This window comes from Oryctolagus cuniculus, chromosome 2 (assembly GCF_051225735.1).
Source record: "Oryctolagus cuniculus isolate XC-2025 breed Fujian yellow rabbit chromosome 2, ASM5122573v1, whole genome shotgun sequence".
In the NCBI taxonomy this organism is placed as follows: domain Eukaryota; kingdom Metazoa; phylum Chordata; class Mammalia; order Lagomorpha; family Leporidae; genus Oryctolagus; species Oryctolagus cuniculus.
Window position 1 is genome coordinate 759,977 of NC_142868.1, and position 27,668 is coordinate 787,644.

General features: G+C 64.9%; 1 protein-coding gene across 1 annotated transcript in view; it reads right to left on the bottom strand.

The window, feature by feature from the left end:
- The window catches only part of LETM1 (leucine zipper and EF-hand containing transmembrane protein 1), a 40,818-nt gene that overhangs the window by 1,816 nt on the left and 11,334 nt on the right, over positions 1-27,668 (bottom strand). The window contains exons 3-13 of the mRNA XM_070067967.2: positions 26,792-27,242; positions 24,602-24,745; positions 23,593-23,730; positions 9,934-10,137; positions 7,648-7,767; positions 6,472-6,603; positions 6,073-6,225; positions 5,440-5,571; positions 2,092-2,226; positions 1,122-1,309; positions 423-561 (exon numbers count right to left, since the gene is read on the bottom strand). Coding sequence (XP_069924068.1) covers positions 423-561; positions 1,122-1,309; positions 2,092-2,226; positions 5,440-5,571; positions 6,073-6,225; positions 6,472-6,603; positions 7,648-7,767; positions 9,934-10,137; positions 23,593-23,730; positions 24,602-24,745; positions 26,792-27,242 — 1,936 coding nt within the window. The remainder of the gene's footprint in view (positions 1-422; positions 562-1,121; positions 1,310-2,091; positions 2,227-5,439; positions 5,572-6,072; positions 6,226-6,471; positions 6,604-7,647; positions 7,768-9,933; positions 10,138-23,592; positions 23,731-24,601; positions 24,746-26,791; positions 27,243-27,668) is intronic.

Consider the following 27,668-nt stretch of genomic DNA (forward strand, 5'->3'; position numbering starts at 1 on the left):
CGGGAAAAGCACGCAGCTGCCGGACTCCCTCTCAGAGCAGGAACAGTGAGGCGGGCCAGCCCAGCCCAGGTCACTGCTCCCACGCAGCCGCTGCCCCAGGCCTCCTGGGCTGCCCTCTCAGGCCCCAGGTGGAGACGGCAGCAGGTGTGCACACCCCAGGCTCACCCCTGCCCCTGCTGGGGAGGAGCTGGGGGCTGGAGCTGGGGGCCAGGGGCCCCTTCCCCACGACTCTGCTGAAGCCGCCTGTGCCTGCCACCTCGCAGGCTGGCTCGGGGCCCTGAGGGACAGCCCCGGTGTCTCCTGGCGGCGGCCAAGCGCTGCGGGAGCGGAGCCGGCGCCCTGTGGAGAACCACGGGGGACCTGGCGGGCTGATGCTCACTTGCAGCCAAGGCCTCGGGGGCAGGTGCCGCCCCGACACCCACCTTGACCAGGTCGTCGATGTTGACCTTGCCGTCCTTGTGCTCCCCCAGGGCTGAGGCCAGACTGAGCAGTTTGTTCTCCGGAATGTCCTTGATTTGCTTCATGGCACTGATGAGCTCCGTGACACTGATGACGTTCTCCCTGCACGGGGGTGGGGTGTCAGGTACAGCCTGCGTGACGCCGGGGTCCCTGCCCGCGGCCCCACCACCCAGAGCTCCCACGCTGTCCTCACCTGCGCCCTCCCTTGCGATGAGCAACGCACTGCCCCAGGGCCTCCCGTGCGAGTCTGCCCCCCCCCCCCCCCGGCCCGGGCGCCGAGGGCGGGGGAGCCCTCTTGTGGTGGCCCTGGCCGCTGCTTCCTCAAGCTCAGGGAGGTGACGGGAGCAGGGGCCTGGGGCAGCAACAGGACTCCAGCAGCCAGGCCGCTTGCCCTAGGGCAGAGCTGGCGCTTGGCTCCGTGCTGGGATGCCCGGTGGGGTGTGCCTGGGGAGGGCGCAGCGGGAGCGGGCCCCACAGCTGGGGGTGGGCGTGGACGAGGTCATCAGGACCACCACAAGGACCCCAAGAAGGTGCGAGTGAAGGAGCCTGGGCCGCAGGCGGAGGGCACCCAGGCACAGCGGCCACACGGCAACCGGGTCGGAAAGGCCCGAGCTCAGGTCCCGGCAAAGCACCTGGAGGCGGGCGCCAGTCCCAACACTCACCCCGTGGAGGTGGCCGAGGCGGGGCCCGGCGAGCCGGCCTGCGGCCCCGCCTCCAGCTGCGCGATCAGGCCGTCGATCTGCCCGATCATGTGCCGCACCCTCTTCGTCAGGCGCTGGCTGGCTTTCGACTCCTCCACGTACTTCTCCTCCCCGGTCTTGGAGAGCTCCTTCCTGATCTCCTGCAGGTCCTAACGCGATCGACAGAGGGGGCTGCTAGCTGCCGGCACGCGGCGCCTCACCCCCTTCTGAGTCACCCTGGTGGCACCAGTCCTGACACTTGCACAGCAGGGTGTGGACCCCCGAGCAGAGAGGCCCAGCCAGAGCGGCTGCGGAAAACCACCAGCAAGCATTCGTGAAAAACCGGGGCGTTGGTGGGAGCTCGCTCTGCCTCCCGACTGAGTCAATACACACGCACCCCGGTGAGCCCCGTGCTCACACTGGTGCTCCCCCCACCCTGGCTGAGCCGCGTGCTCACAGCTGGTCCTCCCCCGCCCCGGTGAGCCCCGTGCTCACACTGGTGCTCCCCCCACCCTGGCTGAGCCGCGTGCTCACAGCTGGTCCTCCCCCGCCCCGGTGAGCCCCGTGCTCACAGCTGGTGCTGCCCTGCGGTGCCCGCGGCTGTACCCCGCGCTCACAGCTGGTGCTCCCCTGCGGCGCCCACGGCTGTACCCCGTGCTCACATTGGTGCTCCCCTGTGGTGCCCGCGGCTGTACCCCGTGCTCACACTGGTGCTCCCCCAGCCCCGGTGAGCCCCGTGCTCACACTGGTGCTCCCCTGCGGTGCCCGCGGCTATACCCCGTGCTCACACTGGTGCTCCCCTGGCCCCGGCTGAGCCCCGTGCTCACACTGGTGCTCCCCTGCGGTGCCCGCGGCTATACCCCGTGCTCACACTGGTGCTCCCCTGCGGTGCCCGCGGCTGTACCCCGTGCTCACACTGGTGCTCCCCTGCAGTGCCCGCGGCCGTGCCCACCTCGCTGTAGTCCTGGACGTCCCCCTTCAGCAGCTCCAGCTCCTCCCTCTCCCGGGTCAGGGGCTTCTGCTGCCCCTGCAGCTTGGAGCAGGCGTCGCTCAGGAGGTCGATCTCCTCCTTGGTGATCTCCTCCTCCTGGGGGGAGACGGGGCGTGAGCAGAGGGAGTGGCTGGCTCCTCCATCGGGCAGGCTCCGTGCGCCGCGGAGCCCAGAGCAGGGACACCTCCCTCCCTCCTTGCGTCTGGTCCTCTCTCACCCGTTCTCAGCTCACGCCCACGTACCGGGCCTGCTGGACACAGCAGTCAACTACCGACACACACGTGCAGTGGAGCTGCCGTGAGGGCTGGCGCTGAGGCACCCCCCCCCCCACGAGGACCACTTCTGATCCAGCCCCTCTAACGTGCTTGGGAAGGTGCACAAGACGGCCCAAGCGCCTGGGCCGCTGCCACGCACACGGGAGAGCTGGATGGAGTTTCTGGCTCCTGGCTCTGGCCTGGCTCAGCCCCATCCTGACGCCATTTGAGAAGTGAACCAGCAGATGAAGATCTCTCTCTCTGTAACTCTGCCTTTCAAATAAATAAAATAACCTTGAAAACAAATAGGAGCTGTTTTGTTTTGTTTTGTTTTTTTTTTTTTTTTAATTTGACAGGTAGAGCTATAGACAGTGAGAGGGAGAGACAGAAAGGTCTTCCTTCCATTGGTTCACTCCCCAAATGGCCACCACGGCCAGTGCTGCGCCGATCCGAAGCCAGGAGCCAGGTGCTTCTCCTGGTCTCCCATGGTGTGCAGGGCCCAGGCACTTGGGCCATCCTCCACTGCCTTCCCGGGCCACAGCAGAGAGCTGGCTTGGAAGAGGGGCAACTGGGACTAGAACCGGTGCCCATATGGGATGCCGGCGCCGCAAGCAGAGGATTAGCCAAGTGAGCCACGGCGCTGGTCCCAGGGCTGGTGTTTTAGTGCAAGGGGTGAAGCTGCCACCTGCCACGCCAGCATCCCACACAGGCACCAGTTCAACTCTTGGCTGCTCTACTTCCTTTCTTTTTTAGGATTTACTTATTGGAGGACCAGCGTTGTGGTGCTGTGGGCTAAAGCTCCAGCCTGCAGCACCAGCATCCCATATGGCCGCCAGCTCAAGTCCCACCTGCTCCACTTCCGATCCAGCTCTCCGCTGATGGGCCTGGGAAAGCAGTGGAAGATGGCCCAAGTCCTAGGTACCCACATGGGAGACCTGGAAGAAGCTCCTGGCTTCTGACTTTGGATCGGCTCACTCCAGCTGCTGTGGCCATCTGGGGACTGAACCAGTAAATGGAAGACCTCTCTCTCTCTCTTTCTCTCCCTCCTTCTCTCCTTCTCCCTCTCTCCTCTCTCTCCCTCTCTCTTCCTCTGTCCCTCTCTCTTTCCCTGTCTGTGACTCTTAAATAAGTAAATAATTTAAAAAAAAATTCTAAAATTCACTGTTAAAAAAGAAATTTACTTATTTATTTGAAATGCAAAGTTGACAGAGGGAAATACCTTCCTGCTGCTGGTTCACTCCCCAAATGGCCACAATGGCCGCTGGGCCAATCCAAAGCCAGGAGCTTCCTCCTGGTTTTCCACATGCGTGCAGGAGCCCAAGGACTTGGGCCATCCTCTACCGCTTTCCCAGGCCACAGCAGAGAGCTGGATCGGAAGTGGAGCAGCTGGGATCCGAACCGGTGCCCACATGATGCCGGCACTGCAGGCACCGACTTATGCCACAGCGCCAGCCCCTGCAGCCGATTCTTATGCTCTGAACAAATGCATGAGTGCAGGCCACGCCCGTCCACAAAACAAGCGGGCTACGGTGTTTCCACGCACTTTCCTGCCCGTCACGAACTTCGACCCTCGATGCTGGTCTCACACAAACTCAGCACCCGCGGGACCTCCGAGCAAGGCAGGTCCCGCGGGAACGGCCGGCGTGCACTTGCTCGGGGCAGGGGCCTGCCTCTCCCGCTCGCTCGCTCGGGGCAGGGCCTGCCTCTCCCGCTCTGCACAGCTTCTCTCCCACGACCACATCATCCGCGTGACTTCTGAAAGGCTCGTGCTTCTGAGAAGCCCTCAGGGCCCGGGTGTCACGGCATCAGCCCGTGTCAGCCGACCCAGCCCCTGCTCGTGCGCCTGGGAGGCAGCGGAAGGCGGCCCGCATGCTGGCCCCGGCCACGCACGTGTGAGAGCAGGACCCCTGGTTGCTGTGGCCATCTGGGGAGGGCAAGCAGTGGGGAAGATCGCCCCCTGTCGCTCGGCTCTTCAAGTACACGAATCTTCCCGAGTGGGGAGCCTCCTGCCGACTCTGAACTTCCCTGCAGCCCAGGGGACTCGCTGGGGGAGGGGCTCAGCTGCTTCCCGGAGCACACAGGCTGTCCTTCGTGCTGGCCGGCCGCGCGGATCCTTCCAGAAGCCTGTGCTGCCACCCACCCCAACCCTGTGCCCCTTACGTCTGAGCCCTGGCAGCCCAGCACCCCACTTCTGGAGGAGTGCTCGGCCCCCATCGTCTCCCGGCCACCCTCGGTGAGCAAAGTGCCGGGTGGGGCTAAGGACAGCTTGGCCAGGATCCCCAGAAGTGCCGCCCGCACTGGCCTTCTTCCAGCCTTGACCACGCTCTCGGCTGTCGTGGGGCTGAGGACCCTCAGCAGGTGGGCATGCGCCTTCCCCGGGCCTTTGGCACGGGAATCCCCCCTCCCTTGTGTGGGGCTGTGTTCCAAAGGGGCTGCCGCGAGGCTTCGCCTCCCCAGGGAGCTGCGGGCTTTCTCCGCTGCGCTCGTCACAGGACTCGGGCCTGGTCCCGTCCTGAGGACGCCTCTCCTGCGGCCCTCACCTAGGCCCCTGCCCCTCAGTCCTCTAAGGTCCCTGTGACAGGTCCCCCCGCCCCTCCTGGCACTGCTCCTAGCAAGGGCACCGCCCACCCACCCTGCCCAGGAGCCCTCAGCTGTGCCCCGCGCCTCCCCGCGCAGGCCACTCCTGTCTGGGCCACATGTGGCCTCTGGCTCAGGTGTGTCTCCCACTTGGCTGCCAGGCTCCGCCTTCTTCCTGTGCCCACGGCACCCTGAGGGCTGCGTGTCTGGAGCCTGCTGGGGGTTCTGGATGGGAGCTGAGGCACTATAAGGCATGTGCCTGCGGGATGCGACGCATGTCACAGGTGCCCGGCAGGTGACACCAGGTGGGCCTCCGTGGGCTGGCACCAAAGCTGTAGTGGCCTTATCGCCAAGACCTGGTGCCCAAAGCTTGGAGCTGCCTGTTCCGGCCCCCACTCACAGGGCTCCAGCTGCCCAGGGACGCCCCTGGCCTGCTGCCAGGAGCCCAGGCCTCCTTCCCCGGAACGGTGCGGCTCACCTTCAGGCCATCCAGCACAGGTGCAGTGTCCTTCAGAACCTCGGACGGCAGGATCACATCCGGGGCCTCTGGCTGCAGCTTGGCCTCTGGCCTCCCGGGGGCAGCTTCCACTCCTTCCGGCTCGACGTCCTTCTGAAAGGCCGGAGGCACACCTGCAGTTACTCGGCAGCCTGGCCGCGGGCTCCACACACAGCGTGCGTGCTGCTGGCCAAGGCTAAGGGCCTGGGGGCTGACAGCAGAGCACCGCCGGCTAAGTCCACCATGGACCCAGTCACCCGGGGCCAGCACAGCGCAGGGAGCCTGTGACCCACCAGGGCCTCTGTGCTCAAGGAGCAGGTGCAGCCCACCTCTGGGGGAGCCCAGGACAAAGGGCTTGAGGAGTAGGAAGGCCCCCACGGTAACCCTCAACCCAGGTGCCGACTGGCACGAAGAGTGAAGGCGACAGCCCAGTGCCGTCCTCTGCGGCGCTCTCCCTGGGGAGCCCCTCCTGAGCTCCGGCCCCCGGCACTCCTACCCCACTCTGCACTCGGAAGGACAACACAAGTGAAGCAGAGGTGGGGGTCCTACAGCACGGACACGGGCCGATTCCAGGGAGCCGCGTCAGGACGGCTCGGGCCCCAGCCAGCCGCTCACCACCGCCTCTGCCGCCTGGGCTGCCTCCCGCAGCTCCCTCTCCCGGTGCTCCTGCCGGATGGCCGCCTCCTCCTGCAGCGTGGCCTCCAGCTTGGCCTTGTTGTCCACCTGCTCGCCTTCCACCTCCGCTGCCTTCACCTGGGCTTCCTTGGCCTGCCAAGAGAAGCGAGGCCGTGAGCGAGCCCCAGAGGCGCAGCCCCCGCGCCCCCCGCCCCGCACTCCAGGGTCACCTTCTGTGCCCAGACCCCCGGGAGCGCAGAAAGGACGGGCACAGCACAGCAAATGCTGGCCACGCCGCGTCTCCCACCTGCCCAGGCGCTGAGCGACTGCCACGTGAGGGCCGGCAGAGGAGTGGGTGCACGCATGGGCCCGGGTGCTGCCAGGGCTGCCCGCACGTACCACACTCTCTGGGAGGGTCTGCAGCGTGGACTTGAGCTGGTCGGCAGGCGACAGGGTGTCCGGGAGGTACATGGCTCGGGACAGGATCAGCAGTGACGTGGGGATCTCTTGATGCAAGTGAAGGTCCAGCCACTAGAACCCAACACGCGTGTCCCGGGAAGCTCGCCCACGGCCTGCCCACACCGCCGGGAGGGGACCCCACTTTTTCGCCTGGAGCTTTCTGCTGCTGCTTGGGTTTGGCCGGGGAGGAGAGGGGCGCCGCCTGCAGGGTGAGGCCGGCAGGGCCTGGTGCTGGTCTGCCCGGTCGCCTCACACCTCCAAGGCAGGCGACGGCCACGCCCTGCACTCAGCAACAGCCCGGCAAACTGATGACCGGGGGCCGGGGAGGCGCGCTGCATCTACCACGTGCAGGCCTCCCACAGGCCACGCGGTGTCGCAAGCCACTCTAGTGACACCAAGGCACTCTTCAAACGGAGAAAAAGGGTGGGATCGACGCTTGCACTCAGACTGAACACGGGGGAAACGAGAAGAAACCCAAGAGGAGGCGGAAGGCCGGCGTGGCAGCAGGCGCACAGGCGCGCCCCCTGGGGGCCCCACCCGCCACAGCCTCCCATGGCCGATGCCCAGCGGTCCGGGCAGGGAACCCCGCTCACAGCTGTGCAAAGCTGCTCACGGCCCACTGCGCCTGCTGAAGGCCGGAGAAGGCGCTGCCTGGGATCTGTCGCGGCCCCTGCAGCACGGGGGCGGGGCTGGAAGAGGGAGCGGCTGCAGGGGGGCGTGGGCCGTGGTAGGGCTGAAACCCTGCGCCTCCGATGTGAGGCACGGACGCCAGACAACCTGGCACTGCGACGCAGGCGCTCGAGCTGCCGACGAAGACAGCATGTGCTGGGCCCGAGCCCACGGGCGCTGGGGACTGCTCAGGGCCACAGCACGCAGACCTCAGCCGGCCTGACTGTGACCACCGCATCGGAGCAGGCAGCAGGAGCAAACGACACTCTGAAGCCAACCAAACCCAGAGCAAACGGAAGCACAGCCACCACAAGCAGATGGAGGGCAGAGCAGTGCCCAGCCACTGGCAGAAGGACACGGGGCACCTGGGCCTGCGGACCGAGGGCCGGCCCGCCCACCCGGAGCTGGAGGCAACCGCCCACACGCCCTCAGCGCGTGGCCACGCACCTGCTTCAGCTGCTCCCGCAGCCGGTCTTCCGTGACGCCGAGGGCCCGCATGCCCCGCGCCCGGCACGCTGCCTGCAGCTCCTTGACGTTCAGGCTGTCCACCCCCTCCTCGGCAATCAGCTGCAAAAGAGCACCAAGGGTCGCTGGGCGGGGCCGCTGGGCGGGGCCGCTGGGCGAGGCCGCTGGGCGGGGCCGCTGGGCGGGGCTGCTGGGCAGGGCCGCTGGGCGCATTGCCGCTGGGCGGGGCCGCTGGGCGCATTGCCGCTGGGCGGGGCCGCTGGGCAAGGCCGCTGGGCAAGGCCGCTGGGCGGGGCCGCTGGGAAAATTGCCGCTGGGCGGGGCCGCTGGGCGCATTGCCGCTGGGCGGGGCCGCTGGGCGCATTGCCGCTGGGCGGGGCCGCTGGGCGCATTGCCGCTGGGCGGGGCCGCTGGGCAAGGCCGCTGGGCGGGGCCGCTGGGCGCATTGCCGCTGGGCGTGGCCGCTGGGCGTGGCCGCTGGGCGGGGCCGCTGGGCGCATTGCCGCTGGGCGGGGCCGCTGGGCGCATTGCCGCTGGGCGTGGCCACTGGGCAAGGCCGCTGGGCGGGGCCGCTGGGCGGGGCCGCTGGGCAGGGCCGCTGGGCAGGGCCGCTGGGCAAGGCCGCTGGGCGGGGCCGCTGGGCGCCTCGCCGCAGCTGACGGAACAGAAAGGAGCGCCCCATCAGAAGTGACTTTCCCAACGGGCTTTGCAAGTCCAAGACAAGGCCCCGCAGGGTCCGCTCTGGGCGCGCGGCACCAGAACCACGGGCAGGCTCAGGGCTTTGGGAAGCGCAGAGGGCCAGGGACGGCTCTGAGACACAGCGGCGCTGGCGCTCGTCTGGTCCCGACTCCCCACGTTCTAAAGCTGTCTCAGCCCCATACCCTCAGGGGACTTCCCCGCCCCCACCTCTGCCCGAGGTCAGGGTGACCCCAATTTGAAAAGGCAGAACAGACACCCACAGGCAGCGACAGTGAGGAGAGAGGAGACACGGAGAGGCCCGCTGGTCTGGGCCAGGCGGCTCCACAGCTCCTCTCACCCCACGAGCCTCCTCACCAGCCGGGGACACAGGTGGCATCCCCAGTCCTGTTTTATTTTTTATTATGATTATTATTAAAAATTTATTTACTTATTTGAAAGGCAGTTGGAGAGAGAGAGAGAGATCTTCTATCCACTAGTTCATTCCCAAAATGGCCGCAAAGGCTGGAGCTGTGCCAATCTGAAGCCAGGAGGCAGGAGCTTCTTCTGGGTCTCCCACGTGGGTGCAGGGGCCCAAGGACCCGGCCATCTTCCATGGATTTCCTAGGCCACAGCAGAGAGCTGGATTGGAAGTGGAGCAGCCAGGACTCAAACTAGCACCCATATGGGATGCAGGCACCACAGGTGGTAGGCTAACCCACTACACCACAGTACCGGCCCTACACCAACCCCATTTTAAAAATTAGATTTTCCAGGGCCAGCACTGTGGCATAGTGGGTAAAGCCATTGCCTGTAGCACCAGCATCCCATATGGGTGCCAGTTCAAGTTCTAGCTGCTCCACTTCCGATCCAGCTCTCTGCTGTGGCCTGGGAAAGCAGTAGAGGATGGCCCAGGTCCTTGGGCTCCTGCACCCACGTGGGAGACCTTGAAGAAGCTCCTGACTCCTGCCTTTGGATCGGCACAGCTCTGGCCGTTGTGGCCATCTGGGGAGTGAACCAACAGATGGAAGATGTCTCTCTCTCTCTCTGTAACTCTCAAATCAATCAATCTTTTTAGGAAAGCAGACTTTCTGAGACAAATGTAGACAGGTATGCAGCTGTGACAAATGCCAACAAGGCCCCACAGGTGGCCTCCAGGGTGCGCCAGCGGGTCCCTCCTTCAGAAGAGCGCACCGGCATCCCGTGACCTGGCTGCCCCTGTCCTCTGCTGCACGGCACGGAGAGGGGGCCCGACAGGGATCGGCCTCTGGGGCCCCCAATCCAGGTGTGCTCCGCCCCCAGAGCTGGCCCCTGCAGGACTGAAACCCAGACACTGCAAAACAGGATGCAGCCCGGGGCCTTCACCACCATGCCAATGCCTGCCCTTAGGCCACCACCTTAAGGGCCTAGGGCAATAACCTACGTTCAACCTCGCAGCCGATGGCCCACCAAGCAGCCACCGCATGCACAAACACGGAGGCCACGCTGCCTCCCGTAGACACACAGCCCTGCAGGCTCCTCCCGCGTCCCGCCCCAGCAGTGACAGGACCGGAATGCTTACAACCGGGCAGAGGCAGGCGCCTGGGCGCTCACCTTGTCGTCGGCCTTGATGGACCGCAGCCTCATGGTGAGCTGGAAGCGCAGGAAGTTGTTGGTGCCGATGGACTGCAGCTCCAGCAGCTTGCACAGCGCCACCAGCTGCGGCCGCGTGAGGCTGTCCAGGGTCAGCTCGTCCTCAAACAGTTTGGAAAAGCGCATGATTTCCTCGTTGCTGGGTCTCTCCCCCGTCTCTCGGATCTACAGAGCGACCACAGGGTCAAACACGGTGTCCTGGTGAGCACCCCCGGAGTCCCTCCACAGCCTCGGGCCCCACACCTGAAGCCAACAATCAGCGGCACCAGGCTCAGAGGCTCCGGACCCCACCCGCCCCACACCAGGCCCGGGTTGCCCTTCACTACTGGCCGTGGGCACAAGCCCCGGCCCCACAACGAAATCTGCTGTGCGCTGTGTCTGGGCCCCGTCTGCCAGCAGTGGGAAGTGGGTACCCTGTGCTGTGTCTGTGGTGGGAAGTGGGCACCCTGTGCTGTGTCTGGGCCCCGTCTGTCAGCAGTGGGAAGTGGGCACCCTGTGCTGTGTCTGTGGTGGGAAGTGGGCACCCTGTGCTGTGTCTGGGCCCTGTCTGTGTTAGTGGTGGGAAGTGGGCACCCTGTGCTGTGTCCGGGCCCTGTCTGTTAGCAGTGGGAAGCGGGCACCCTGTGCTGTGTCTGGGCCCCGTCTGTCAGCAGTGGGAAGTGGGCACCCTGTGCTGTGTCTGGGCCCCGTCTGCCAGCAGTGGGTAGTGGGCACCCTGTGCTGTGTCTGGGCCCTGTGTGTTAGCAGTGGGAAGTGGGCACCCTGTGCTGTGTCTGGGGGTCATCTGGTCAGCAGTGGGAAGTGGGCACCCTGTGCTGTGTCTGGGGGCCATCTGTCAGCAGTGGGAAGTGGGCACCCTGTGCTGTGTCTGGGGCCTGTCTGCCAGCAGTGCAAAGCGGGCACCCTGTGCTGTGTCTGGACCCCGTCTGATAGCAGTGGGAAGTGGGCACCCTGTGCTGTGTCTGGGCCCCGTCTGTCAGCAGTGGGAAGCGGGCACCCTGTGCTGTGTCTGGGCCCCGTCTGCCAGCAGTGGGAAGTGGGCACCCTGTGCTGTGTCTGGGCCCTGTCTGTGTCAGTGGTGGGAAGTGGGCACCCTGTGCTGTGTCTGGGCCCCGTCTGCCAGCAGTGGGTAGTGGGCACCCTGTGCTGTGTCTGGGCCCTGTGTGTTAGCAGTGGGAAGCAGGCACCCTGTGCTGTGTCGGCGCCCCGTCTGTCAGCAGTGGGAAGCAGGCACCCTGTGCTGTGTCTGGGGGCCATCTGCCAGCAGTGGGAAGTGGGCACCCTGTGCTGTGTCTGGGGCCTGTCTGCCAGCAGTGCAAAGCGGGCACCCTGTGCTGTCTCTGGACCCCGTCTGATAGCAGTGGGAAGTGGGCACCCTGTGCTGTGTCTGGGCCCCGTCTGTCAGCAGTGGGAAGCGGGCACCCTGTGCTGTGTCTGGGCCCCGTCTGCCAGCAGTGGGAAGTGGGCACCCTGTGCTGTGTCTGGGCCCCGTCTGCCAGCAGTGGGTAGTGGGCACCCTGTGCTGTGTCTGGGGGTCATCTGGTCAGCAGTGGGAAGCAGGCACCCTGTGCTGTGTCGGCGCCCCGTCTGTCAGCAGTGGGAAGCGGGCACCCTGTGCTGTGTCTGGGGGCCATCTGTCAGCAGTGGGAAGTGGGCACCCTGTGCTGTGTCTGGGGCCTGTCTGCCAGCAGTGCAAAGCGGGTACCCTGTGCTGTGTCTGGACCCCGTCTGATAGCAGTGGGAAGTGGGCACCCTGTGCTGTGTCTGGGCCCCGTCTGTCAGCAGTGGGAAGCGGGCACCCTGTGCTGTGTCTGGGCCCCGTCTGCCAGCAGTGGGAAGTGGGCACCCTGTGCTGTGTCTGGGCCCTGTGTGTTAGCAGTGGGAAGCAGGCACCCTGTGCTGTGTCGGCGCCCCGTCTGTCAGCAGTGGGAAGCGGGCACCCTGTGCTGTGTCTGGGGGCCATCTGTCAGCAGTGGGAAGTGGGCACCCTGTGCTGTGTCTGGGGCCTGTCTGCCAGCAGTGCAAAGCGGGCACCCTGTGCTGTGTCTGGACCCCGTCTGCCAGCAGTGGGTAGTGGGCACCCTGTGCTGTGTCTGGGTCCCGTCTGTCAGCAGTGGGAAGTGGGCACCCTGTGCTGTGTCTGGGGCCTGTCTGCCAGCAGTGCAAAGCGGGCACCCTGTGCTGTGTCTGGACCCCGTCTGTCAGCAGTGGGAAGCGGGCACCCTGTGCTGTGTCTGGGCCCCGTCTGTCAGCAGTGGGAAGCGGGCACCCTGTGCTGTGTTTGGGTCCCGTCTGTCAGCAGTGGGAAGCGAGCACCCTGTGCTGTGTCTGGGCCCCGTCTGTCAGCAGTGGGAAGTGGGCACCCTGTGCTGTGTCTGGGGCCTGTCTGCCAGCAGTGCAAAGCGGGCACCCTGTGCTGTGTCTGGGCCCTGTCTGTGTCAGCAGTGGGAAGTGGGCACCCTGTGCTATGTCTGGTGGCCATCTGCCAGCAGTGGGAAGTGGGCACCCTGTGCTGTGTCTGGGCCCCGTCTGCCAGCAGTGGGAAGTGGGCACCCTGTGCTGTGTCTGGACCCTGTCTGTGTCAGCAGTGGGAAGTGGGCACCCTGTGCTGTGTCTGGGCCCTGTCTGTGTCAGTGGTGGGAAGTGGGCACCCTGTGCTGTGTCTGGGGGTCATCTGGTCAGCAGTGGGAAGTGGGCACCCTGTGCTGTGTCTGGGGGTCATCTGGTCAGCAGTGGGAAGTGGGCACCCTGTGCTGTGTCTGGGCCCCGTCTATCAGCAGTGGGAAGCGGGCACCCTGTGCCTTGTCTGGGCCCTGTCTGTGTCAGTGGTGGGAAGCAGGCACCCTGTGCTGTATCTGGGGTCCATCTGGTCAGCAGTGGGAAGTGGGAACCCTGTGCTGTGTCTGGGCCCTGTGTGTTAGCAGTGGGAAGCAGGCACCCTGTGCTGTGTCTGGGGCCCTGTGTGTTAGCAGTGGGAAGTGGGCACCCGGTGCTGTGTCTGGGCCCCGTCTGTTAGCAGTGGGAAGTGGGCACCCTGTGCTGTGTCTGGGCCCCGTCTGCCAGCAGTGGGAAGTGGGCACCCTGTGCTGTGTCTGGACCCCGTCTAATAGCAGTGGGAAGTGGGCACCCTGTGCTGTGTCTGGGCCCCGTCTGCCAGCAGTGGGAAGTGGGCACCCTGTGCTGTGTCTGGGCCCTGTCTGTGTCAGTGGTGGGAAGCGGGCACCCTGTGCTGTGTCTGGGCCCTGTGTGTTAGCAGTGGGAAGTGGGCACCCTGTGCTGTGTCTGGGGCCCTGTGTGTTAGCAGTGGGAAGTGGGCACCCTGTGCTGTGTCTGGGCCCCGTCTGTCAGCAGTGGGAAGTGGGCACCCTGTGCTGTGTCTGGGCCCCGTCTGCCAGCAGTGGGAAGTGGGCACCCTGTGCTGTGTCTGGACCCCGTCTAATAGCAGTGGGAAGTGGGCACCCTGTGCTGTGTCTGGGCCCCGTCTGCCAGCAGTGGGAAGTGGGCACCCTGTGCTGTGTCTGGACCCTGTCTGTGTCAGCAGTGGGAAGTGGGCACCCTGTGCTGTGTCTGGGCCCTGTCTGTGTCAGTGGTGGGAAGTGGGCACCCTGTGCTGTGTCTGGGGGTCATCTGGTCAGCAGTGGGAAGTGGGCACCCTGTGCTGTGTCTGGGGCCCATCTGGTCAGCAGTGGGAAGTGGGCACCCTGTGCTGTGTCTGGGCCCCGTCTGTCAGCAGTGGGAAGTGGGCACCCTGTGCTGTGTCTGGACCCCGTCAGTCAGCAGTGGGAAGCGAGCACCCTGTGCTGTGTCTGGGCCCCGTCTGTCAGCAGTGGGAAGTGGGCACCCTGTGCTGTGTCTGGGCCCTGTCTGCCAGCAGTGGGAAGCGGGCACCCTGTGCTGTGTCTGGGCCCTGTCTGTGTCAGTGGTGGGAAGTGGGCACCCTGTGCTGTGTCTGGACCCCGTCTGTCAGCAGTGGGAAGTGGGCACCCTGTGCTGTGTCTGGGCCCCGTCTGGTCAGCAGTGGGAAGTGGGCACCCTGTGCTGTGTCTGGGCCCTGTGTGTTAGCAGTGGGAAGCAGGCACCCTGTGCTGTGTCTGGGCCCCGTCTGTCAGCAGTGGGAAGCGGACACCCTGTGCTGTGTCTGGGCCCCGTCTGCCAGCAGTGGGAAGTGGGCACCCTGTGCTGTGTCTGGGCCCCGTCTGTTAGCAGTGGGAAGTGGGCACCCTGTGCTGTGTCTGGGCCCTGTCTGTGTCAGTGGTGGGAAGCGGGCACCCTGTGCTGTCTCTGGACCCCGTCTGATAGCAGTGGGAAGTGGGCACCCTGTGCTGTGTCTGAGCCCCGTCTGTCAGCAGTGGGAAGCGGGCACCCTGTGCTGTGTCTGGGCCCCGTCTGCCAGCAGTGGGAAGTGGGCACCCTGTGCTGTGTCTGGGCCCCGTCTGCCAGCAGTGGGTAGTGGGCACCCTGTGCTGTGTCTGGGCCCTGTGTGTTAGCAGTGGGAAGCAGGCACCCTGTGCTGTGTCGGCGCCCCGTCTGTCAGCAGTGGGAAGCGGGCACCCTGTGCTGTGTCTGGGGGCCATCTGTCAGCAGTGGGAAGTGGGCACCCTGTGCTGTGTCTGGGGCCTGTCTGCCAGCAGTGCAAAGCGGGCACCCTGTGCTGTGTCTGGACCCCGTCTGATAGCAGTGGGAAGTGGGCACCCTGTGCTGTGTCTGGGCCCCGTCTGTCAGCAGTGGGAAGCGGGCACCCTGTGCTGTGTCTGGGCCCCGTCTGCCAGCAGTGGGAAGTGGGCACCCTGTGCTGTGTCTGGGCCCTGTGTGTTAGCAGTGGGAAGCAGGCACCCTGTGCTGTGTCGGCGCCCCGTCTGTCAGCAGTGGGAAGTGGGCACCCTGTGCTGTGTCTGGGGGCCATCTGTCAGCAGTGGGAAGTGGGCACCCTGTGCTGTGTCTGGGGCCTGTCTGCCAGCAGTGCAAAGCGGGCACCCTGTGCTGTGTCTGGACCCCGTCTGATAGCAGTGGGAAGTGGGCACCCTGTGCTGTGTCTGGGCCCCGTCTGTCAGCAGTGGGAAGCGGGCACCCTGTGCTGTGTTTGGGTCCCGTCTGTCAGCAGTGGGAAGCGAGCACCCTGTGCTGTGTCTGGGCCCCGTCTGTCAGCAGTGGGAAGTGGGCACCCTGTGCTGTGTCTGGGGCCTGTCTGCCAGCAGTGCAAAGCGGGCACCCTGTGCTGTGTCTGGGCCCTGTCTGTGTCAGCAGTGGGAAGCGGGCACCCTGTGCTATGTCTGGTGGCCATCTGCCAGCAGTGGGAAGTGGGCACCCTGTGCTGTGTCTGGGCCCCGTCTGCCAGCAGTGGGAAGTGGGCACCCTGTGCTGTGTCTGGACCCTGTCTGTGTCAGCAGTGGGAAGTGGGCACCCTGTGCTGTGTCTGGGCCCTGTCTGTGTCAGTGGTGGGAAGTGGGCACCCTGTGCTGTGTCTGGGGCCCATCTGGTCAGCAGTGGGAAGCGGGCACCCTGTGCTGTGTCTGGGCCCTGTCTGTGTCAGTGGTGGGAAGTGGGCACCCTGTGCTGTGTCTGGGGGTCATCTGGTCAGCAGTGGGAAGTGGGCACCCTGTGCTGTGTCTGGGGGTCATCTGGTCAGCAGTGGGAAGTGGGCACCCTGTGCTGTGTCTGGGCCCCGTCTGTCAGCAGTGGGAAGCGGGCACCCTGTGCTGTGTCTGGGCCCTGTCTGTGTCAGTGGTGGGAAGTGGGCACCCTGTGCTGTATCTGGGGTCCATCTGGTCAGCAGTGGGAAGTGGGAACCCTGTGCTGTGTCTGGGCCCTGTGTGTTAGCAGTGGGAAGCAGGACCCTGTGCTGTGTCTGGGGCCCTGTGTGTTAGCAGTGGGAAGTGGGCACCCTGTGCTGTGTCTGGGCCCCGTCTGTTAGCAGTGGGAAGTGGGCACCCTGTGCTGTGTCTGGGCCCCGTCTGCCAGCAGTGGGAAGTGGGCACCCTGTGCTGTGTCTGGGCCCCGTCTGCCAGCAGTGGGAAGTGGGCACCCTGTGCTGTGTCTGGGCCCTGTCTGTGTCAGTGGTGGGAAGCGGGCACCCTGTGCTGTGTCTGGGCCCTGTGTGTTAGCAGTGGGAAGTGGGCACCCTGTGCTGTGTCTGGGGCCCTGTGTGTTAGCAGTGGGAAGTGGGCACCCTGTGCTGTGTCTGGGCCCCGTCTGTCAGCAGTGGGAAGTGGGCACCCTGTGCTGTGTCTGGGCCCCGTCTGCCAGCAGTGGGAAGTGGGCACCCTGTGCTGTGTCTGGACCCCGTCTAATAGCAGTGGGAAGTGGGCACCCTGTGCTGTGTCTGGGCCCCGTCTGCCAGCAGTGGGAAGTGGGCACCCTGTGCTGTGTCTGGACCCTGTCTGTGTCAGCAGTGGGAAGTGGGCACCCTGTGCTGTGTCTGGGCCCTGTCTGTGTCAGTGGTGGGAAGTGGGCACCCTGTGCTGTGTCTGGTGGCCATCTGCCAGCAGTGGGAAGTGGGCACCCTGTGCTGTGTCTGGGCCCTGTCTGTGTTAGTGGTGGGAAGTGGGCACCCTGTGCTGTGTCCGGGCCCTGTCTGTTAGCAGTGGGAAGCGGGCACCCTGTGCTGTGTCTGGGCCCCGTCTGTCAGCAGTGGGAAGTGGGCACCCTGTGCTGTGTCTGGGCCCCGTCTGCCAGCAGTGGGTAGTGGGCACCCTGTGCTGTGTCTGGGCCCTGTGTGTTAGCAGTGGGAAGTGGGCACCCTGTGCTGTGTCTGGGGGTCATCTGGTCAGCAGTGGGAAGTGGGCACCCTGTGCTGTGTCTGGGGGCCATCTGTCAGCAGTGGGAAGTGGGCACCCTGTGCTGTGTCTGGGGCCTGTCTGCCAGCAGTGCAAAGCGGGCACCCTGTGCTGTGTCTGGACCCCGTCTGATAGCAGTGGGAAGTGGGCACCCTGTGCTGTGTCTGGGCCCCGTCTGTCAGCAGTGGGAAGCGGGCACCCTGTGCTGTGTCTGGGCCCCGTCTGCCAGCAGTGGGAAGTGGGCACCCTGTGCTGTGTCTGGGCCCTGTCTGTGTCAGTGGTGGGAAGTGGGCACCCTGTGCTGTGTCTGGGCCCCGTCTGCCAGCAGTGGGTAGTGGGCACCCTGTGCTGTGTCTGGGCCCTGTGTGTTAGCAGTGGGAAGCAGGCACCCTGTGCTGTGTCGGCGCCCCGTCTGTCAGCAGTGGGAAGCAGGCACCCTGTGCTGTGTCTGGGGGCCATCTGCCAGCAGTGGGAAGTGGGCACCCTGTGCTGTGTCTGGGGGTCATCTGGTCAGCAGTGGGAAGTGGGCACCCTGTGCTGTGTCTGGGGGTCATCTGGTCAGCAGTGGGAAGTGGGCACCCTGTGCTGTGTCTGGGCCCCGTCTGTCAGCAGTGGGAAGCGGGCACCCTGTGCTGTGTCTGGGCCCTGTCTGTGTCAGTGGTGGGAAGTGGGCACCCTGTGCTGTATCTGGGGTCCATCTGGTCAGCAGTGGGAAGTGGGAACCCTGTGCTGTGTCTGGGCCCTGTGTGTTAGCAGTGGGAAGCAGGACCCTGTGCTGTGTCTGGGGCCCTGTGTGTTAGCAGTGGGAAGTGGGCACCCTGTGCTGTGTCTGGGCCCCGTCTGTTAGCAGTGGGAAGTGGGCACCCTGTGCTGTGTCTGGGCCCCGTCTGCCAGCAGTGGGAAGTGGGCACCCTGTGCTGTGTCTGGGCCCCGTCTGCCAGCAGTGGGAAGTGGGCACCCTGTGCTGTGTCTGGGCCCTGTCTGTGTCAGTGGTGGGAAGCGGGCACCCTGTGCTGTGTCTGGGCCCTGTGTGTTAGCAGTGGGAAGTGGGCACCCTGTGCTGTGTCTGGGGCCCTGTGTGTTAGCAGTGGGAAGTGGGCACCCTGTGCTGTGTCTGGGCCCCGTCTGTCAGCAGTGGGAAGTGGGCACCCTGTGCTGTGTCTGGGCCCCGTCTGCCAGCAGTGGGAAGTGGGCACCCTGTGCTGTGTCTGGACCCCGTCTAATAGCAGTGGGAAGTGGGCACCCTGTGCTGTGTCTGGGCCCCGTCTGCCAGCAGTGGGAAGTGGGCACCCTGTGCTGTGTCTGGACCCTGTCTGTGTCAGCAGTGGGAAGTGGGCACCCTGTGCTGTGTCTGGGCCCTGTCTGTGTCAGTGGTGGGAAGTGGGCACCCTGTGCTGTGTCTGGTGGCCATCTGCCAGCAGTGGGAAGTGGGCACCCTGTGCTGTGTCTGGGCCCTGTCTGTGTTAGTGGTGGGAAGTGGGCACCCTGTGCTGTGTCCGGGCCCTGTCTGTTAGCAGTGGGAAGCGGGCACCCTGTGCTGTGTCTGGGCCCCGTCTGTCAGCAGTGGGAAGTGGGCACCCTGTGCTGTGTCTGGGCCCCGTCTGCCAGCAGTGGGTAGTGGGCACCCTGTGCTGTGTCTGGGCCCTGTGTGTTAGCAGTGGGAAGTGGGCACCCTGTGCTGTGTCTGGGGGTCATCTGGTCAGCAGTGGGAAGTGGGCACCCTGTGCTGTGTCTGGGGGCCATCTGTCAGCAGTGGGAAGTGGGCACCCTGTGCTGTGTCTGGGGCCTGTCTGCCAGCAGTGCAAAGCGGGCACCCTGTGCTGTGTCTGGACCCCGTCTGATAGCAGTGGGAAGTGGGCACCCTGTGCTGTGTCTGGGCCCCGTCTGTCAGCAGTGGGAAGCGGGCACCCTGTGCTGTGTCTGGGCCCCGTCTGCCAGCAGTGGGAAGTGGGCACCCTGTGCTGTGTCTGGGCCCTGTCTGTGTCAGTGGTGGGAAGTGGGCACCCTGTGCTGTGTCTGGGCCCCGTCTGCCAGCAGTGGGTAGTGGGCACCCTGTGCTGTGTCTGGGGCCTGTCTGCCAGCAGTGCAAAGCGGGCACCCTGTGCTGTGTCTGGGCCCTGTCTGTGTCAGCAGTGGGAAGCGGGCACCCTGTGCTATGTCTGGTGGCCATCTGCCAGCAGTGGGAAGTGGGCACCCTGTGCTGTGTCTGGGCCCCGTCTGCCAGCAGTGGGAAGTGGGCACCCTGTGCTGTGTCTGGACCCTGTCTGTGTCAGCAGTGGGAAGTGGGCACCCTGTGCTGTGTCTGGGCCCTGTCTGTGTCAGTGGTGGGAAGTGGGCACCCTGTGCTGTGTCTGGGGCCCATCTGGTCAGCAGTGGGAAGCGGGCACCCTGTGCTGTGTCTGGGCCCTGTCTGTGTCAGTGGTGGGAAGTGGGCACCCTGTGCTGTGTCTGGGGGTCATCTGGTCAGCAGTGGGAAGTGGGCACCCTGTGCTGTGTCTGGGGGTCATCTGGTCAGCAGTGGGAAGTGGGCACCCTGTGCTGTGTCTGGGCCCCGTCTGTCAGCAGTGGGAAGCGGGCACCCTGTGCTGTGTCTGGGCCCTGTCTGTGTCAGTGGTGGGAAGTGGGCACCCTGTGCTGTATCTGGGGTCCATCTGGTCAGCAGTGGGAAGTGGGAACCCTGTGCTGTGTCTGGGCCCTGTGTGTTAGCAGTGGGAAGCAGGACCCTGTGCTGTGTCTGGGGCCCTGTGTGTTAGCAGTGGGAAGTGGGCACCCTGTGCTGTGTCTGGGCCCCGTCTGTTAGCAGTGGGAAGTGGGCACCCTGTGCTGTGTCTGGGCCCCGTCTGCCAGCAGTGGGAAGTGGGCACCCTGTGCTGTGTCTGGGCCCCGTCTGCCAGCAGTGGGAAGTGGGCACCCTGTGCTGTGTCTGGGCCCTGTCTGTGTCAGTGGTGGGAAGCGGGCACCCTGTGCTGTGTCTGGGCCCTGTGTGTTAGCAGTGGGAAGTGGGCACCCTGTGCTGTGTCTGGGGCCCTGTGTGTTAGCAGTGGGAAGTGGGCACCCTGTGCTGTGTCTGGGCCCCGTCTGTCAGCAGTGGGAAGTGGGCACCCTGTGCTGTGTCTGGGCCCCGTCTGCCAGCAGTGGGAAGTGGGCACCCTGTGCTGTGTCTGGACCCCGTCTAATAGCAGTGGGAAGTGGGCACCCTGTGCTGTGTCTGGGCCCCGTCTGCCAGCAGTGGGAAGTGGGCACCCTGTGCTGTGTCTGGACCCTGTCTGTGTCAGCAGTGGGAAGTGGGCACCCTGTGCTGTGTCTGGGCCCTGTCTGTGTCAGTGGTGGGAAGTGGGCACCCTGTGCTGTGTCTGGGGCCCATCTGGTCAGCAGTGGGAAGCGGGCACCCTGTGCTGTGTCTGGGCCCTGTCTGTGTCAGTGGTGGGAAGTGGGCACCCTGTGCTGTGTCTGGGGGTCATCTGGTCAGCAGTGGGAAGTGGGCACCCTGTGCTGTGTCTGGGGCCCATCTGGTCAGCAGTGGGAAGTGGGCACCCTGTGCTGTGTCTGGGCCCCGTCTGTCAGCAGTGGGAAGTGGGCACCCTGTGCTGTGTCTGGGCCCTGTCTGCCAGCAGTGGGAAGCGGGCACCCTGTGCTGTGTCTGGGCCCTGTCTGTGTCAGTGGTGGGAAGTGGGCACCCTGTGCTGTGTCTGGACCCCGTCTGTCAGCAGTGGGAAGTGGGCACCCTGTGCTGTGTCTGGGCCCCGTCTGCCAGCAGTGGGAAGTGGGCACCCTGTGCTGTGTCTGGGCCCTGTGTGTTAGCAGTGGGAAGCAGGCACCCTGTGCTGTGTCTGGGCCCCGTCTGTCAGCAGTGGGAAGCGGACACCCTGTGCTGTGTCTGGGCCCCGTCTGCCAGCAGTGGGAAGTGGGCACCCTGTGCTGTGTCTGGGCCCCGTCTGTTAGCAGTGGGAAGTGGGCACCCTGTGCTGTGTCTGGGCCCTGTCTGTGTCAGTGGTGGGAAGTGGGCACCCTGTGCTGTGTCTGGGGCCCATCTGGTCAGCAGTGGGAAGTGGGCACCCTGTGCTGTGTCTGGGCCCTGTCTGTTAGCAGTGGGAAGTGGGCACCCTGTGCTGTGTCTGGGCCCTGTCTGTGTCAGTGGTGGGAAGTGGGCACCCTGTGCTGTATCTGGGGTCCATCTGGTCAGCAGTGGGAAGTGGGCACCCTGTGCTGTGTCTGGGCCCTGTCTGTGTCAGTGGTGGGAAGCGGGCACCCTGTGCTGTGTCTGGGCCCTGTGTGTTAGCAGTGGGAAGTGGGCACCCTGTGCCTTGTCTGGGCCCCGTCTGTCAGCAGTGGGAAGCGGGCACCCTGTGCTGTGTCTGAGCCCTGTGTGTTAGCAGTGGGAAGTGGGCACCCTGTGCTGTGTCTGGGCCCCGTCTGCCAGCAGTGGGAAGTGGGCACCCTGTGCTGTGTCTGGGGGCCATCTGTCAGCAGTGGGAAGTGGGCACCCTGTGCTGTGTCTGGGCCCCGTCTGCCAGCAGTGGGAAGCGGGCACCCTGTGCTGTGTCTGGGCCCTGTCTGTGTCAGTGGTGGGAAGTGGGCACCCTGTGCTGTGTCTGGGGGTCATCTGGTCAGCAGTGGGAAGTGGGCACCCTGTGCTGTGTCTGGGGCCCATCTGTCAGCAGTGGGAAGCGGGCACCCTGTGCTGTGTCTGGGCCCCGTCTGTCAGCAGTGGGAAGTGGGCACCCTGTGCTGTGTCTGGGGGTCATCTGGTCAGCAGTGGGAAGTGGGCACCCTGTGCTGTGTCTGGGCCCCATCTGTCAGCAGTGGGAAGTGGGCACCCTGTGCTGTGTCTGGGGGTCATCTGGTCAGCAGTGGGTAGTGGGCACCCTGTGCTGTGTCTGGGGGTCATCTGTGTCAGCTTGGGAAGCGGGCACCCTGTGCTGTGTCTGGGCCCCGTCTGTCAGCAGTGGGAAGTGGGCACCCTGTGCTGTGTCTGGGCCCCGTCTGTCAGCAGTGGGAAGCGGGCACCCTGTGCTGTGTCTGGGTCTCGTCTGTCAGCAGTGGGAAGTGGGCACCCTGTGCTGTGTCTGGGGCCTGTCTGCCAGCAGTGGGAAGCGGGCACCCTGTGCTGTGTCTGGGCCCTGTCTGTGTCAGTGGTGGGAAGTGGGCACCCTGTGCTGTGTCTGGGCCCCGTCTGTCAGCAGTGGGAAGTGGGCACCCTGTGCTATGTCTGGGGGCCATCTGTCAGCAGTGGGAAGTGGGCACCCTGTGCTGTGTCTGGACCCCGTCTGTCAGCAGTGGGAAGTGGGCACCCTGTGCTGTGTCTGGGCCCCGTCTGTCAGCAGTGGGAAGTGGGCACCCTGTGCTGTGTCTGGGCCCCGTCTGTCAGCAGTGGGAAGCGGGCACCCTGTGCTGTGTCTGGGTCCCGTCTGTCAGCAGTGGGAAGCGGGTACCCTGTGCTGTGTCTGGGCCCCGTCTGTCAGCAGTGGGAAGTGGGCACCCTGTGCTGTGTCTGGGGCCTGTCTGCCAGCAGTGCAAAGCGGGCACCCTGTGCTGTGTCTGGGCCCTGTCTGTGTCAGCAGTGGGAAGTGGGCACCCTGTGCTATGTCTGGTGGCCATCTGCCAGCAGTGGGAAGTGGGCACCCTGTGCTGTGTCTGGGCCCCGTCTGTCAGCAGTGGGAAGTGGGCACCCTGTGCTGTGTCTGTGGCCCATCTGTGTCAGCAGTGGGAAGTGGGCACCCTGTGCTGTGTCTGGGGCCCATCTGTGTCAGCAGTGGGAAGCGGGCACCCTGTGCTGTGTCTGGGGGCCATCTGTCAGCAGTGGGAAGCGGGTACCCTGTGCTGTGTCTGGGGCCCATCTGTCAGCAGTGGGAAGCGGGTACCCTGTGCTGTGTGGTGTGTCTGGTCAGTGGTGGGAAGCGGGCACCCCCGTGCACTCTGCACCTCCCACCTGCACGATGGCAGGGGCCACCAAGTGCAGGCCATGTCAAGCTCCTGGCCTGCTGCCTCCTTTCTTGGGCCCCCAGGAAGGGGTGGAACCCCTCAGCTCAGGGCGCATGGACGAGCTGGGCTGGGACGGTCCACTGTGGAGGACCGGGGGGGAGGACCCGTCCATCCCCCAGGAGGTCAGCCCACACTGCAGACACCACCAGCTGGCACAGTTCCAGGAGTGTCAGCAGGGGCAGGTGCGTGCCGCACCCAGTGGGCCGTGAGCTGGACCTTCTCGGGAGACAGCAGCCACAGCAGCAGGAAACGGTGCTCCCCTGCAGACCCACTGCGCGCCCACCGCAGCCATGGACAGTGTCTCCACACGTCCCTAAAGGGCCGACGGCAATGCTCTCGGCCTGTGGCTGTGCAAATGACTCCCTTTCAGCCGACAGCACCACACAGCACCTGAAAGACCTTGGGTCTGCCTCCTGCCTCCAGAGGGGGCGCCTCCCCCCACCTGCCCAGCCCTCCTCACCCCCAGAGGCCCCCCACCTGCCCAGGCCTCCTCACCCCCGAGGCCCCCCACCTGCCCAGCCCTCCTCACCCCCGAGGCCCCCCACCTGCCCAGGCCTCCTCACCCCCAGAGGCCCCCACCTGCCCAGCCCTCCTCACCCCCAGAGGCCCCCCACCTGCCCAGGCCTCCTCACCCCCAGAGGCCCCCCACCTGCCCAGCCCTCCTCACCCCCGAGGCCCCCCACCTGCCCAGGCCTCCTCACCCCCAGAGGCCCCCCACCTGCCCAGCCCTCCTCACCCCCGAGGCCCCCCACCTGCCCAGCCCTCCTCACCCCCAGAGGCCCCCCACCTGCCCAGCCCCTCAGGCTCCCCTCAGGAGGGTGCACGGGGCGCATCCCGACACACAGCGCCCGCGGCAGCACAGCACCTTCTGGAAGAAGGCGGAGAAGTCCTTGGCGGCGCTGCCCTTGGCCGCCTTGTTCTTGAGTGCCATCTCCTCGATGGTGTCCTGGAGGAACTTGGCCAGCTCCAGCTTGACCCGCAGCTGCTTCTTCAGCCTCTCCTCCTGCGGGGCAGAGCGCACTGACTCCGGCATCACCACAGGACAGGGCACTGACTCCGGCATCACCACAGGACAGAGTGCACTCCCGGCATCACCACAGGACAGAGTGCACTCCCGGCATCACCACAGGACAGGGCACTGACTCCCGGCATCACCACAGGACAGAGTGCACTCCCGGCATCACCACAGGACAGGGCACTGACTCCCGGCATCACCACAGGACAGAGTGCACTCCCGGCATCACCACAGGACAGGGCACTGACTCCGGCATCACCACAGGACAGGACACTGACTCCGGCATCACCACAGGACAGGGCACTGACTCCGGCATCACCACAGGACAGGGCACTGACTCCCGGCATCACCACAGGACAGAGTGCACTCCCGGCATCACCACAGGACAGGGCACTGACTCCCGGCATCACCACAGGACAGGGCACTGACTCCCGGCATCACCACAGGGACAGCTCAGTCAGCGGGCCCCTCCCCCCGTCACACACACATCAGGCCACCAACAACGCGCCCTCTCAGCCAGGCCAGCTTGGTTTAGTGTGCACGCCGGTGCGGCACAGTGGGTAACACCTGTGACCCTGGCATTCTGTCTCTCTACGGGCAGACAGCAACGCTTTGGGCCTCGGGGCTGAAGCCCCCCGCCTCCCCCCGCCGGGCGTCAAGAGCAGCCACGGGCCCTGGCGAGAGCCGCAGGTTTGCTGACGGCACATGCGGCAGGACTGGCTCTCTGAAAGAGTGCTGTCATTTTTAGAAACGTCTTCCTGATCAGCCGCAGACAAGAGCTAGCAAAGCTGAACCCATGGCCACTGAGAAGGAAGCTTCTAGAAGCCTCAGCCCGAGCAGCGCGGCCGCAGCGGCTCACCTTGATGGACTGCGTCTCGAACGTGGATGGCAGCATGTTGGGGAAGAGCTTCACAGCCACGGGCAGCAGGAACTCCATGAATGGCACCACCACGAAGACGAGGAAGGGGACCAGGCGGAAGAGGTCAGCGCAGATGCGGAGAAACTGGAGAGGGGCAGGCATCAGGGGGCGGGCCGGGCGAGGGCGGGGGCCTGCACACTCCTCCTGCCTGCCCAGAGGCAGAGAACCACACCAACTCTCTCTCTCTCTTTTTTTTTGAAGATTTTATTTATTTATTTGAAAGGCTGGTTCCCCCCCCAGATGGCCACACTGGCCGGTACTGGGCCAGGCCCAAGCCAGGAGCCAGGAGCCTCTTCCAGGTCTCCCATGTGGGTGCAGGGGCCCAAGGACCTGGGCCATCTTCTGCTTCTTTCTCAGGTGCACTAGCAGGGAGCTGGGCAGGAAGTGGAGCAGCCGGGACTTGAACTTGCACTTACATGGGATGCCGGCATCAGATGTGACAGCTTTACCTGCTACGCCATGACACCAGCCCCAAATAAATCTTAAAAAAAAAAAAAAAAAAAAAAAGGCCGACACCATGGCTCACTAGGCTAATCCTTTGCCTGTGGCGCCAGCACACCGGGTTCTAGTCCCAGTCGGGGTACTGGATTCTGTCCCGGTTGCCCCTCTTCCAGGCCAGCTCTCTGCTGTGGCCAGGGAGTGCAGTGGAGGATGGCCCCAGTGCTTGGCCCCTGCACCCCATGGGAGAGCAGGAGAAGCACCTGGCTCCTGGCTTTGGATCGTGGCGGCCATTGGGGGTGAACCAACGGAAAAAGGAAGGCCTTTCTCTCTGTCTCACTAACTCTGCCTGTCCAAAAAAAAAAAAAAAAAAAAAAAAAAAAAGGCAGCAGCACCGGTGTTGCAGCCATCGGGGAGCGAAGCAGTGGTTGGGAGATCTCGCCCACCCCGGGCCAACTCTGACTTCCACACACGTAAATAAGCCCGCGTCAGGAGCCAGAGACAGACTGGGTCCAGGCTCTCCAACATGGGAGCCGGGAATCCCCCCTGGAGTCGCGACCCTAGGCCACGCCCCCACGCTGCCTGCAGTGCGGAGGCCCTGTCACATCCCTGCCTAGTCTCAGATGCATTAACAGTCTGGGAATCGGCTACAGGCTGTGGGAGATACTGAGTGTTGGTTGTCTCTAAGACTTCCGGCCCGAGTGCCGGGGAAGGGTGGCACAAAGGAGACGCCCAGGAGCTTGGTTTAGTGTGCATGCCAGTGTGGCACAGCGGGTAGCACCTGTGACCCTGGCATTCCACGAGTGCAGGACCAAGTTCCAGCGGCTCCACTTCCAATCCAGCTCCCTGCCGTGGCCTGGGAAAGCAGCAGAGGATGGCCCAAGTGCTTGGTCCCCTGCACCTGCGTGGGAGACCTGGAGGAAGCTCCTGGCTTTGGCCTGGCCCAGACTTGGCTGTTGCAGTCATTTGTGGAGTGCACCAGCAGACGGAAGACCTCTGACTCTCTCCCTCCCTCCCTGTAACTCTGCCATTCTGATAAGTAAATCTTTAAAATAACAAGAAGGAAAACGCACAGTCCGCAGAAACTGCGGGGTGTGGGTGGCAACTGGAGCTCCGGGCAGAGGCCCCAGCGCAGGGCTGCATGCAGCCACGAGGCCGGAAGCGCTCCTGGGGAGGGCACTGCCGGGCTGCCTGGGCCACAGGACCCTCGTCCAACGTGGCGCTCACTGCTGCCCCCGGTGGAGGTGCCTATCTGAGTCCCAGAGAGACCCTGCTTCCAATCCAGCTTCCTGCTAGTGCCTGGGAAGGCAACGGGGAACGACAACTTGGGTTGGGCAGCGCGTCCCGCCGCCCACGTGGGAGACCAGGGTGGCGTTCTTGGTGCCTGGCCTCTGCCTGGTCCAGACTTCACACTGCTGCCATCTGGGAGTACACCAGAGGATGGAAGCTCTCTCTCTCTCTCTCTCCTTCTCTCTCTCTCTGTTGCTCTGCCTTGCAAATAAATAAATAAAAACTTACAAAGGGACACACGCCAGCCCAGGCCAGGCCTCAAGGCACGAGGGAAAGGCAGAGCCCTGCCCCACAGAGCCCGCCCGGTCTCGGGGAGCTCACTCTGCCGCATCTTCCTGACTTTCTTCCCAGACGCAGCAGGCGCGCCGACACAGGTGCGGCCGCCTGGTGTGTCCCCATTACCTGCCTGCGCTCCCGGCGGGTGAGGGTGTGGCCGTTGAGGATGCGCCAGAGCGTGCGCGCGGCGATCTTGGTGTCGATCCAGAGCAGGCGGAAGCCGTGGTAGTAGTGCTTCAGCTCGTCCAGGACCTTCTGCCCGATGGACTTCCTCTGCAGCGCCTGTGCCGGGGGGCTGTACACGGGGCCGCCCTCCTCCAGCTTCTTGTTCTTGTCCTTGAGGGACTTGAGGGACTTCTCCACCACGGAGTCCTCGGCCAGGGGGCGTGAAGAGTGCCAGCCGCGCACCGCGAGGTGCCCTGGTCCCATGACAACCACGCCTGCCGGAGCGGGGGTCCATGGCGCTCTGGCCACCGTGCCTGGTGGCTTGAGCCTCCGAGTCCAGTAGCTGAGGTGGTCACCTCGGAAGGAAAGGTGTGCAGGAGTGGCCAGTGCACAGCAGCCAAACGGAACATTCCTGAAGAAGGGAAACAGCGATGAGGAGCCGACACTCATCTGACCGCTCGGCACCGGACACCAGCGGTGCCGCGGCCTGTTACAGCCACACAGTCGCTTCCTTGTGCCTGCAAGACTCCCGGGGCCCCGAGAGGGAGGCGGCGTGTGTGCGACTCCAGTGCAGGGCTGGCCCAGGAGGACCAGGGGCCAGGCGGCTGCATGGGAGGCAGACACGGACACAGCTGGCCAAGCCTTGGCCTCTGAGTGGCCTGCAGGCCCACCCTCCTGGCCTGGGGAACCTGGGGGAGGGGAGTGTGCACAGGAACGCTCCCTTCAGAGCTCCTCTCCCTCAGCACAGCTTGCAGGCACAGGCCTAGAAGTCAGTGAGGACGGCACCCGGGCAGACCGACAGGCTCCAGCGGCTGGAAGGCAGCTGGGGACGGAGCCC